General features: G+C 39.1%; 1 protein-coding gene across 6 annotated transcripts in view; it reads right to left on the reverse strand.

Annotated features, from left to right (window-relative positions):
- The window catches only part of KDM4C (lysine demethylase 4C), a 422,176-nt gene that overhangs the window by 287,824 nt on the left and 120,657 nt on the right, over positions 1–13,695 (reverse strand). Inside the window, exon 10 of one of the 6 annotated variants that reach the window (XM_034773517.1) lies at positions 4,157–4,358. The exons of the other annotated variants lie outside the window; for them this stretch is intronic. Within the exon in view, the coding sequence (XP_034629408.1) occupies positions 4,209–4,358 (150 nt within the window). The 3' untranslated portion in view covers positions 4,157–4,208. Of the gene's footprint in view, positions 1–4,156; positions 4,359–13,695 lie in introns of those variants that run through there. 6 annotated transcript variants of the gene reach the window in all.

The raw sequence follows: 13,695 nt of genomic DNA on the forward strand, positions 1-13,695 counted from the left end.
AAAAACAACAAGGAGTCTGGTGGCACCTTAAAGACTAACAGATTTATTTGGGCATAAGCTTTCGTGAATAAAAACCTCACTTCTTCGGATACATAGAGTGAATGCATCCGAAGAAGTGAGGTTTTTACTCACGAAAGCTTATGCCCAAATAAATCTGTTAGTCTTTAAGGTGCCACCAGACTCCTTGTTGTTTTTGTAGATACAGACTAACACGGCTACCCCCTGATACTTAACACCTTTCAGGCAGATTCCAACCCAGCAATCTTGGCTCTGAATCATATTAATCAATAGATATTCATCAGAAGATTTAAAACAAATTGCAGTGATTTGAAAAAAAAAAATTCTTCTTCCGTTTCCCCATCTCAGCTACAGATTCATGCTCATGAAAAAAATTTTAGCCCGACTTCACAACAGTATGTCAGAAAAGGTCAAATTTCTCTGTTGTTTTCCATCCTATTGTTTTCTTTCACATGGTTTGAGAAAGCAACCTGAGCATTTGTCAATGACATCAGGTGTCTCTCACTGCTGCATCCAGGTGAAATAATCATATAAGCTCAACCTGAATGAGCAAGGCACGATAGAAACAAGCAGAGTGGGTAAGTAGATCAAAAAAACCTTCACTTTTCATTAACAGATGTTTGTTGGCCAGGTTCAAATCTTTGCTGAGCAGCTCACTGTATCTCTAGTCTGTATCTGGGGAAAAGGGGAAGAGAGGAGGAGGGAGGGGTCTTTTCAGGGTTTGTACGTGGTCCAAATTGAAACACAAGACCTGAAATCCCCCAGGGCTGCTCCCTCCTCAGTCTATAAATGCCTAACAGTAGCTACCATCGGTGCAACATGTTTAACTGAGAGATGGTGGGAAAATATCAGTCCAAACCACTATTTTAAAATAGCTGTGAGGCTGAGATGTGATAGCTACCTTTGAGCAACCTGTGTTTCAGACTAAACAACAAATCTGAATTCTATGAAGGTATCTGAACAGAAACTCTTCTTAGAACCCCAGGCTTAAATGATGTTGAATGATGAAAGGTGAGAATCAAGTGAGGCAGCTATAGCATGAGGTCTCCCCGTATCCATAGAAAGAGGACTGACTCTTCTACTCTAGTCTGTATCTTTCCCCTCCACTTTATTTTATTGCCCTACCCCTTGCCCTACCTCTTCTATCTATCTAACTTGCTTTTATTATTCTCTAGCCTCCTTTCACTATTTTCCTTGCAATTTTCTCTTCTTGAGCAGTTCACCTGATTTCAATAACATGACATATCTCATTCTCTAAGTCAGCTGGAGCAGAATGTACATGTTGCCAGGCATACATACCAGTTCCTTTTTATTTTTTTTTTTTAAACATTCTAAGTAGGAATGTATTATAACCTATCTGATGAGGATTCTCAGTACCTGAGACCTCATCATCTGCAGAGGAACAACCTAAACAGAGACCAAATTTGAGGATTTGGTATCTCTATTGCATTAGAAACTTAAAATACCTTATTTCACAATGGAAAGGCAAGGATATATTTTATTCAGGCACTGAACTGTACTTGAGCATGACTTCTATTTCAGAATTACTGGATGCTTGAGTAACTTATTTTTTCAGAACTCAGAAAAGGCATCGACTTTAAGGAACGGATCTTTAAAAACTGCATGCAAATCTTCATATAATCATACATCTCTTTCTTCAGTATTAATACTGTAACTGAGTAAAAAGGAGGCTACATACATCCTCAGAGAGGGACCAAGCATTCCAAGTGATTGATTTCGAACTCATTCCTCAACCATTTGAAAGTCCTTAATGCTTTAGACATAAAGACAAATGTTAGAAATGGGCCCTAAGAACAATGGCCATAAGGCATGGGAAAATTTGTCAGCCTTGTATCAGGATTCTTCTTGCTATATTATATGCCAGCAAATAATTTCAATATATTTCTATTTAGCCTCCTTTGAAAATACTAGTATGTTTTACAGTGGTTTATTCTTAAAAGGAGGCACATCAGGAATTCCTGATTACAATTATGAGTATTCACAGCTGTCAATTCCACAGAACTTTAGTCACACTTTCCACCCCATTTTATCAGAATTACTCAAACTGTACAACACAGACTGCTCTTTATATATTCTTCCACATAATTCTAGGAATAACATTAAGAAGTTCTGTTCGTTACTGATATTTTTTAAGTTTAAAAGAGGGTAGACAGAGAATAAATTTTACACTAAATTCTCAGGTGCCTGAGGAATACTTTTAGGTTAAAAATATTCTTCTCTTTGGGTTTGTGAGATTTTTAGGAAATGGAGTTTAAGCTCATTGAATGGCCCATGTGCCATTTTGTAGATACTGTATAAAAGCATGTCCTTTTGACTGAAATCAGCTACCCTGAATGTCTGAGACTCTTTGCTAGTGTGATAGACCCAGACCAGTTGGGAACAGCAGAGTAGCAGAAGGGAGATATACTGGCCACTGGATAAGTAGTTTTCTGTTCCCTGAGTGACCAGAGCAGGGGCTGCTCCAGGCTAATAGACCACCTGATTCCAATTAACCTGCTAAGAGTCTGGTGAGGCAATTAAGCACCTGACTCTAATTAAGGCCCCTCTGATGCTATAAAAGGGCTCACTCCAGTCAAGCCAGGGGGAGCCAGGGAGCGGAAGTGTGTGAGTGAGGAACTGAGAGCAAGAGGTGTGCAAGAAGCTGAGAGTGAGTAGGCGTACTGCTGGAGGACTGAGAAGTACAAGCGTTATCAGACATCAAGGAGGAAGGTCCAGTGGTGAGGACAAAGAAGGTGTTGGGAGGAGGCCATGGGGAAGTAGCCCAGGGAGTTGTAGGTGTTGTGCAACTGTACCAGGAGGCACTCTAAACAGCTGCAGTCCACAGGGCCCTGGGCTGGAACCCAGAGTAGAGGGTGGGGCTGGGTTCCCCCCATACCTCTCAACTCCTGCTCAAACACAGGAGGAATTGACCTGGACTATAGCTTCTACCAGAGGGGAAGGTCTATGGACTGTTTTCTGACCCACAGGGTGAATCTGTGAAGCGAGCAAATCCGCCAATAAGCACAGGACCCACCAAGGTAGAGGAGGAACTTTGTCACACTAGCCAGTATGAGTTACACTACTTATCAAAACCAGTTGTCTGGAACCCATTTTCAATAGGATAGCCGATGTGCAGATAGGTGTTTTGTGCCCTCCCATCCCCTGTTCAGACTTCTCGGTGGGCTCTGAGAGCCTTTACGGAGAGAGATACTTTGCACTGAGAATAACTAACTATCTGCATTTGATTTGGCCTTCTGTAACACACACCCACACCCCATTAATCCCCAATTTGTGGATATTTCAAGTTTCTGGTCAACATGACCTCTTCCACTCATATATTCTTTGGTGCTGTCTCAAGGGGATAGGGCATTACAAATCAGGGGTCCTACAAGAGCGATACTCAGACCTGTGGTTCAGGAACCAAATTAGCAATCAACATTACCAAAAGAGTAGTGTGAATTCATAGTTTTATTTATTATTTTAATATATATAATTCTCACTGCAAGGTGACTGATCAAGTATTATTTTAGGAGCTAAAATTGGTTAATAACAGAGTAAATGCATTCTGATTGGTTCATAACACAGACTGGTTAATAATTAAAACACAGTGTTTTAATATGTGCTGCAAAGAGCTGCACAAAGCACATTAAAGAGCCACTTGCAGCTCCCAAGCCTCAGTCTAAGTATCACTGTCCTAGAAGATCAGCTATCTTGAACCGTACCAGCTTGGTGAATCATTGCACTCTCTCTCTCTCGCTCACTCTCTGAGGTCAGTCTCAGCATTTCTGGCTCTATGCAGGGCAAAACAGAAAGGGAACAGTACCTATTATCATAATTCCCTCATGTGGAAGTGCCAACTTTTGGCATCCATTAGTACAGGATTAATTATTCTAAATGGACCCAAAAAATTACCTGGTTGCTTCCTTAGCAGCACATTCAGCAAGGCTTTGTATTATTGAGTACTATCCTTAGCCAATCACAGGTCATTGCCAATGTGCCTCATGCTCTGGCATCCCTGTTGATTGGTTGCCTATCAGTTGCTCTGCATGAGGAATTGCATAGCACAAACTGTTGATAAGTAATGCAAACTAAGGAGTTACTGGCTATCCAGTTCCATACTCACTATCACTTTAAACAAAGCAGGAAAGACATTGCAGGATTTTTAGGTGAGAAAGGACCACAATGATCATCTAGTCTGACCTCCTGCATAAACAAGTCCAAACATTTTCACCCAGTAAGTCCTGCATCAAGCTGGTAACTTCTGGCTGAACTAGGTCTTTTCGAAAGACATCCAATCTTGATTTAAAGGCTTCATGTGATGGAGAATCCAAATGTTGACCCTGAGATTCCAAAACAAGAATATTTATAACATCCATAACTAGAAGTGATACCTACTTTACGAAGACATTATCAACAAGATAAATCTTCTGGGGTGGGGCGGAGTGATCATTAAATTGTTCCTAACATAAAATGATAATTTGAATATTGTCTCTTAGCATTTAATAGGTTGGCTATTTTGCACCTGTAGCGGGGTGATTGCCCGCTCCAGCCCTGAAGGGGTTGGAAAAGCCCTGCAGAGGGCTGGGGCTGGGTAAAAAGGAGCAAAACCCCGGCTGATTGGGGAAGTGGCTGGAGTTGGGGCCACGCCCCAAACTGAGCCACTCAGCCTTATAAGAAGGCCAGGGTAGCCAGAGCAGAGGAGTCTCTCTCTGACAGGAGAGAGAGACAGGCCTGGCTGCAGGGAGCTCACCTGGGGACCTAGAGTGAGGCAGGGCTGGGGAAAGGCCTTGGGGGGCTGGGAAGCCCTAGGCCAGCAACTCCCCAGGCTGCAGGGCCTGGTCCTAGGCCCAAATAGGTATTGGGGTTGCAGAGGGGCAACCTGAGGGTGGGTAAAGGCAGCCAGTCTAAACCCCTTGTTGCCGGTGATGATTAGCTGATAGACTGCAGTCTGCCCCAGGGCGCAGGGGCTAGATGGTGACTGGCAGTAGCCATAACTGAGGTGACATTGGGATAAGGGGTGGGGGTTCCCCAGGGTGGGGAGACCAAGAGAAAGAGTGGGGTACTGCCAGGGGGGCAGCACCTAAGCCAAGGGCACCGGGGTCCGGGAGGGACACGGGGGCCAACGACAGGCGGACCACCGGCCTGCAGAAAGCGCTCCAGAAGCTAGTGAGCTAATTCCCTGGATGACCAGCAGGAGGCGCCGCAGGGGTGAGTCCACGCCTGATTACAGCACCATATCAAATGCTCTTGTTTCTGGACCTCGAATTATGCAAACTATCAGTTCTCACAAGGAAAAAACAGATCTTTTAATTTGGTCAAGACTGAAGTTTCATCATTTCTGCAGCAAAACTGGTGAAATTCCTAGGGGAATAAACCATAAACTTTCACAAATGCACTCCAAGCAACACATACTATTTTTGGGAAAGAAAAGTAAATGTTTTCAAAGCACCAACAGTTTTTCCTTTTCTACTACCTTTTATTTTCAAGAAATACTGGAAATTTTGAAGCAAAATATTCTGCTTTATACAGCAATGCAAACAAATTATTTTCCACTTTGACTTTTCCTGTCATTTCACGGCAATTTCTGACCACGCAGGATGTATTGAAGAACTAGAAAAGACTTTGATGTAAACACTTTTTTCCTCCACTAACACAGAGTGAAAGCACAGTTCTACTGTCCATCATCTAATACATCAGGCTGAAAAATGTGATCATTAGCACTACTGAGTTCTACACAGTAGATACATTTGTATACTGCCTTTCCTTTGAGTCCTCTCTAACTTTCCTCAGTCTACTACTAATTGAAAATTGTTTTGTAATTGCAGCCAATTGTTTCCCCTAAGAAAAAGGACTGAATTCTACTATTTTTATAAATCACTTTCTTCACATTAAAATTCTGTTTGCCATCTGAGTTATTTTTAGTGATACTGAAACTACCTTTTAACACTTTCCTTGACATACTATTTCTGATAATTTCTGTTGCTTATATATAGGTAATGAAAATAATCTTAATGGAAAAGATATCTCCCCTTAGAGAGAAAAAAAGGAAAAGGAAATGAAACAGATATCTGATATCAGGAGACTGTAGAAAAAGGTAGCATTAAATTTCCAGTCCAGAAAAGCACTTAAGCATGTGGGTAACTTTAAGCACCTAAGTATTCCCATCAAAGTCAATGATTCAAAAACAACAAAGGATATAATTTTTGAGGAGAAAAACCCATGAAGTTTTAAGAAACCACATTCATTCATGTGGGTTAGGACATTTGTTGTTAGTCTTTATCTGAGTGAAGTAAATGGGCTTATTCACATGCTTAAAGTTATAAATGCTTACGTGTTGTACTGGATCAGAGCCTAACCACGTGACCAGAATTCTGAACTGTTTGAGGTAAAAGAATAAAACACATTCTAACTCATGTGCACAAATGTGCCATCTTTCAAATAGCATGTTAATTCTTTTTATATTTTTTCAGATTTATATCACTCCAAAATGACTATGGTATAAAACAAGCCAAGCTTAAAGTTTGATGCTTGTGAGTTATGAACATAAGGGAATTTTTTCCATGTTTTAAAAAAAAAATTAAAAGGGCTTTATGAATCGTGTTCAAACCCCTTGGCCCTTCAACCCCAAACAATTTGCTTTTCTGTTATATCAGGCATGGAAAAAAATAGCTATACTTTGAAAAATTATGAACTATAAAGTAGAAAGAAGAGATAGAATGGAAACTGGAAATTAATCTTGTACCTGAGTCTTCTTTCAGATACACCAGTTCTCCATTGGTACAAGTCCAGTGACTCCAAAGGATTTAGTTAGTTCAGATTCACAGTAGTATAAATGAGAAGCAATTCAAGCTTCTGGACTCAAGTATTCATTGTACATGAATATTATCAGACAATAAAACAGAACCCAATTTCTCCCAATAGAACAGAAGGGTTGTGTTTCTTTTAAGGGTGTGAGGGGATTTTTAATGCAATGAGGACTAAAGACTATTCAAAAATCCCGATCATACAAAAATGAGAAGAGATTTTTTTAATAAATGAGGTTTACGTGTACTTTTTTTTTTTTTTTTTTTTAAATAGGCAGAGAGGGCGCACCCCTTACAGTTAAGGTTGCCTGACACTTTCCACTATAAGATCCTGATTTCAGTTGCTTATAAACTTTGCCAAACTTTAACTCTTCCAGCTGAAACTTCTCATGGCAGGTGTCTGCCTGAGGCTGAACTCTGTCGATGACTGAAGTTTGGGGTGGGGCCAATATGGTTCCACATGATGGAATTTCTAGGGGTTTTTTGGGGGGAGGGAGGGAGGGCAGGGTTTTTTGGTTTGTTTTGGGGATTGTAGTGTTTTTTTAATATAGTTAGGAAATCACAACCAAAAAAAGTTAGAAGAACATTAAGATTGCAAAGTCCATTTTTGTCCTTTAGAATAGATGACCACATGATGGAAGTGATTAATATGGAGTAACTAACAGGGATGGAAATTTCTGTGACCCTTAAGACAGGAGAATGTAATAAATAGGTATCAAAACAACTTTCCTCCAAAGCAATGGATATAGATATACACTCTAATTGCACTGTCATAAATTTATTTGAACTCAGCAAAAAAGGTATTAAAGAAGAATTTTTGGAGCTCTAATTCTATTTCTTTGAAAAATAGTAGACTAGTAAGAATATCTCTTTATAGCTGTGACATTAACGTATGGAGAAAAGACCAGTCATTCAAAATAGTTTCTCTCAACGAAGTCAAGGATAACTATAATTTACGTGCTGTAGGAGTGGAAGGAGAGAAAAATTACATTGATTTTTCTCAACATTTCATACAAATGGTATTCTGAAAAGACAAGTTTATTGCAAACTATTGACTTATTGTAAGAAAAAAATACTCTGTTCTTTGGTTAGAACTGCCATAAAACAATAGCTCCTGAAAGTCTGTTAGTTTTGCACAAAATCTGTCAGCTCAGTGCATTTGTTACATTGATAAATGAAACTTCTACAGTATTTTACACTTAGAATCAGCTAAAAAAACCAAAACCAGATTCTATCACTTCTGCTCATTCATAGTTCCTTGAATGTACTCCAAAATCTAAAATCCACTTTGAAGAATATACTATCTCATTATTTCTTATTCAGATTTACACACACACAATCTGTATTTTATAAAGGCATATGTTAATGTTTACCTTCATAAGCCTCTTTAAGGAATTAAACCACGAATGGCAGTGACAAGCAAGACAGATCATCCCAAACGAGTGCAGATAAAACATATCACACCATTCCGTCAATGCCACATATGTTAGAGAAAAATCTATTCTGGAAAGTATGGTGTTTTAAAAAAAATTAGAGAGACTATTTCTTTAAATCCCTCTATTTGTAAAGACAAGTGCCTTGATTATCATGAGCTAAACTATACAGGGACCAGAGGGAGCCATAAAACCTCATATAAAATGACCTAAAATAGCTTTTTTGTACCTAAAACTATAATAATTTTGAAGTCCAATATACCAAGCCATTCCAGAGCTAGAAGTGAGTGAAGTGTGTCCCATTGGGAAATTGGCCATCTCCACTTTTCAGTGGTATAACACTCCTGTTTCTAGCCCTTCAGGGTGACAAGGTAACAGACTTTAAAGTCACGATATTTGTATATAGAGAAAATAATATCTGGTCTTACCCATCATGGGCCTTGGACAGATGCAATTTTGGAAGGAAATCCAAGTTTGTGGTGAGGATGAAAAGGGGAAGGTGGATTAGAAAGCAGACAGCAGTGGAGGTGGTCAAAGGTTCATGATAAATTAATCAATTTTCTGATTCTACAGTGTATCATAGAAATATCACTTTCACTTGTCATATACATGTGCATTCCCATGTTCATGCATAAACGCAGGCTAAATTATTATGTACAGTCAGATGAGCAGTCCAGCAATGCTAGCTCTTTTCACTTTCCCATCTTTTTTTACTTTTATATATAGGGTATTTATTTGAATATATGGTGTAAAAACATTTATTTGACTGTTCCCTATGTTTAGAGGGACATTTTTATTTCTAGGATCAGTTGTTACAATAAAAACAGATGCATTTATTTCGGTATGTAGATATCCACAAATATGGATAAGTCCACATGGTGTTTCCTTAAACTAGGCAGGCATAATACTTTTCACTCACTCACTTTCTCAATTTTTTTCAAACCTAGGCTCCCCATATTTTTATTCAAATTGTGGGAGAGTAGGTTATATTACATAATTTTTTTGTATGCACCAGCACTGTACTGATGTAGAAATGATAAAGAAATGTTTAATGTGCCACCTGTGAAAGGAACCCCATGAAGGTAAAGACTCTTCCCACCATTTCATATTGTCTGTCGGGAAGTCAGCTATCCCAAAATACTGCTTAGCAGTCACATGGAGAGAGAAAGAGGACTGGAGACTTTACCACAATACCTCCATCCATGCTCAACTTGCTTTAGATAGCAGGAAAAGTGAAGGTATTTTTCAATGCGCATCCTGAATTAAGAAGATACAGCAACAGCACTTTCTGCGTAACTGTTAGGCAACCAATGTAAGCTATTAATTTCAATGTTTCCTGCTTGAAATTCTGCACTTGTGCCTCTTAAATTGTATAAATCCTAAATTATCCCTGACACCACTGTTATGAGTATTAGATGTACCAAGATCCAGCACCAAAAAAACCCCAAAAAGTTACCTGGCTCAGATGTCTGCAACTCAAACTATAAAAAGTAGATGACAGATTAATCATTGATGAACCTGCTTCAGTGAGAATATTGACAGTCAAATATCAGAACTGCATCAGTTTGGGTGATCTGTATGTAAAGTATTTTTTTTTTTTTTTTACTACTCTGAACCATTGCATCTTTTGCCTTAATTTCACAGGATAAAAACTAATAATAATGTTAGGGCTGGAAAAATGCCTTGTGTGTGGTAGTGACTATGCTCTTTCTTTCCTCTCTTACAAAATTATTTATTCAGTCTCTATCAATTTATAGAACATAATAAATATAATATTTTGGATAGCGTATGCTAGATATGACTGTCCTCAAGACAGTTTTTTTTTACTCAATGAAATCAGTATAGTAAATAACTTTTCTTCCCTTTGAGACACTCATAAGTGCTTGAGGCTGCTGCAACACAAAAACAAAAATATCTTCACAAATGTCTCCAAACAGTCAAGCTGAAAATCTAAGCCAAAGTTTCATTTAACAGCCTGTCAGTTTTTTGATGTGAAGCTAATGAATGCAGTGGCAAACAAATCCATCAAACCTAACATCAAAACAACTGCACTTCATCCCACCAAAGGGAAAAAATGAAATACAACCTGCAGGCCAGCACTTTGATCTAACCTATCCACAGAAAACAGGTCTCTAAGCAACTACTACTGCAGAATATGCATGAGTAATGATGAACTTAATTTCACGAAATGAAGGAATAGTATTTAAGGAGCCCATGACTCTAGTAGAAAAGGTTTGCAGAGTTTCTTTGATGTGCTACAGTCAGTTAAAAAAAATACAAAAGATCCCTACACTGACTCTTTCAACACATACTCAAAAGACACTAAATATAAAGATGAACTATAGCGACCTTAACATTTTTCCTCATGTTACTTTAAAACAAAGAAAAAAGTGATATGAAGTTTACACAAAACTATGTCAGAGTTAGGCTGTGTCTACGCTCCGGGACTAGTCTGGCATACTTCGTTTGACGCAGGTATGTCGGCATAACCCCATAGTGCAGCCTACAGCAATGAAAGGGGTTTTTGCATGACTGTAGCAACGCCACCTTCTGGAACAAAGTTGAGCTACATCGATGGAAGCATTCTTCCATTGTCACAGCAGCACCTACGTGCGGGTTAGGCCAGTATAGCTATGTCAGTCAGGGTGTGGATTTTTAAACCCCTGACCAATATAACTATCTACAACTATGTCCACACCATGAGCAAGGGGCAAGATTCCCAGCTCACGTACACATACTTGTGCTAGTTCTCACTTAGCTAGCACAAGTATAAATAAATGTAATCACGGCAGCCTGGGCAGCTTAGCTCTGCCGAGTACATACCCACTGATTTCAGGTGGGTTTGTACACACTGACATTGCCCATGCTACCATGGCTATACTGCTTTTTATACTCATGTTCGCTTGATGAGAACTAGCACAAGTATGTATATGCAAGCTGGGAATCACATCCCTAACTCATAGTGTAGCTGTAGCCTATGTCAACCGAACTTTTAAGTGTAAAGCACGCCTTCGTCAACAGTATGTTTTAAAGGAACCGTGTATTTTTGGGTAGGTGGATTGATGAGACGTGAAATTTAGGGTCTGTTCACCATGACGGTGTCCCTTTAAATAAGAATTGGAAGAACTTTACTAATTATATGAAAAGAAGTTAAAGAGGATTTAATGATGGAAAAGTGTAGAACTGACAGCCCTGGAAAATGACATTTTTTTCTCCCACTGAAGAGGTACAGCACAGCAATAGTACTGTAAGTTCTCTCATGATGCCCCACTGATGTGCCCTCACAGGATTTTTTAACACTCACTAAAAGAACCACAGACATTTATTGCAAGTACCAACGTCAGAAGACAAAGGCAGGACTGACCTTCCAGTTACCCCCTAGGTAAGATCAACAACATAATGACAGGGAAGATAACTTACCACTAAGATAAGGATATGGCACCATCTACTGGTGGAAGTACAGTCTATGACAGTGGTTCGCAACCTATTTACCATTGTGGGCCACATATAAAGCTCTCTATGGGTTATGTGGGCCACAGCCACACAATATATATGGCGTGAGGATGTCACATGGGCTGCAGCTCTGTGCTGAGAACCACAGGTTGAGAATCCACTGGTCTACGCTAAACATTACAATTCCTATACTCCTGTAAGGTGTCTTCAGAACTGAAAAAAGCCCTTCAAGTTTGTTTCAGGTTGAAGAATGGGTGAGCTTTGGGGCTGGATCTTATTTTACCCAAATGACACCAGTTACATTTCCATGCTGATGAGTTTTGATGCAATTATATTATGCCATTTGTTATAAGATCAAACAAGAATTATAGAACTGTAAAAGAGAAAATTCACATTAACAGAGAGACAGAGTTGTGCTTTTAAAAAGCATAGTACACCTAAAACTACCATGGGATAACATCACAAGAGCTAGAAATCTAGCTACATCTGTTCTTCCTATTAGGTGACAACAAGCATTTCTGCCAATATGAAGGCATTAAAAAGGGGAGCAAATTTTAAAGGACAACTTTCACGCTGGGGACAACCTTGAAAATAAAAATCACATACAAGACAGTCATCTGTTACGTATTTTTACACTTTTCCTTAAAAAAGATTTAATTCAGCTAAGGGTTTCTCTTTTACAGCCTTCTCCAGGACCTCACTACAAATCCATAATGTTGAATTTGTGCCAGCACAATCATTTTCATAGCAAAACACTGAGATATCATAAAGAACCTAGGTTCTCGCTTCTTGATTGAGGAGGAGCGGGTAGTATTGGGAAGTGACAGGAACAATTTTTTTTTTTCCAAAATACCTACTTCAATAGCAAAAGGAATAAAGAAAGGTACTGGCAAAGTATGCTGTTTTCTTTCTTTAAAGTCATAAGTGGTTGACAGCACATTTATACACAGGCTATAATGACTATTATATAAATACTGTATGTTGATTTATTACCAAATATTTCCTTCCCTCAAAACACTTATTTTCCACATTCGATTCAGAAATGCTCAAATCCACCATTTTGGAGTTACTTCATTTGCACATTTGGCAGTGTTCAAATATAATTTTTAAACAGTAAACTAAGCTTCAAAGGCGGCTGCTGGCACTTGCTCTCAGGAGGAGGAAATTTCCAAGATCAGAGCTATGAGCATCTCCAACTGCGCATTTAAAATAGGCATTTTGTTTTCTTAAAAACAATCTATGTTCCAGATATGCTCTTTTCAAAAACACAACACCATCACTAAGAGCCAAATGAGTCCAGATGTAAGACGATGAATCTCCACTGAAGTCAAATAACCTATATTTCTGTTTTTCAATAGCTCTGATCCATTCAATCACAGGCATGCACCGACCCCAGTTTCAAATTACCTTTATATGGGATTTCACACATAAGCACTCAGTCCTGCAAACACACCATTCACAGAGTAGTCCCATTGGCTTCATTGTTTGCAGGATTGGGCCCTAAGGAAGGATCATGACAAATCCTTGCATTTTACACACATTATTATTATGATTTGTACTATACTGACAACTGAAGATCCCACTCAAATTGGGGTCCCACTGTGTTATAAAAACTTATAGAAAGAGATCATCCTGCCACAAGGACTATATAATCTAAATAGACTAGATAGAGGAGGGGTGAGGGAAAGGGCATGATATTGGTAATGACTGGCAAATGTCATGTTTTCTCCACTTTTTTTTTTTGATTGGTTTGTGGTGGAGATATTCATTTGGGAGGTTGAGGGGATGGAATGACTGAGAGGGAAGGGGAGAGAAGAGATGAGGAGGTACTTGGAGGTCATGGAGAATGAGGCTGCAGTGGAAGGACAGTGGAGGAGGAGATTGGAGTAAACAGCAGAGAAGAAAAAATGTCCAAACTGAAGGAAGGAAAGTTTGATGAATTCATCTGTGTTCAGAAGAAATACTGCAAAGGTTTTTACTCTCCACCT

Source organism: Trachemys scripta, chromosome 6, assembly GCF_013100865.1.
Source record: "Trachemys scripta elegans isolate TJP31775 chromosome 6, CAS_Tse_1.0, whole genome shotgun sequence".
NCBI lineage: Eukaryota > Metazoa > Chordata > Testudines > Emydidae > Trachemys > Trachemys scripta.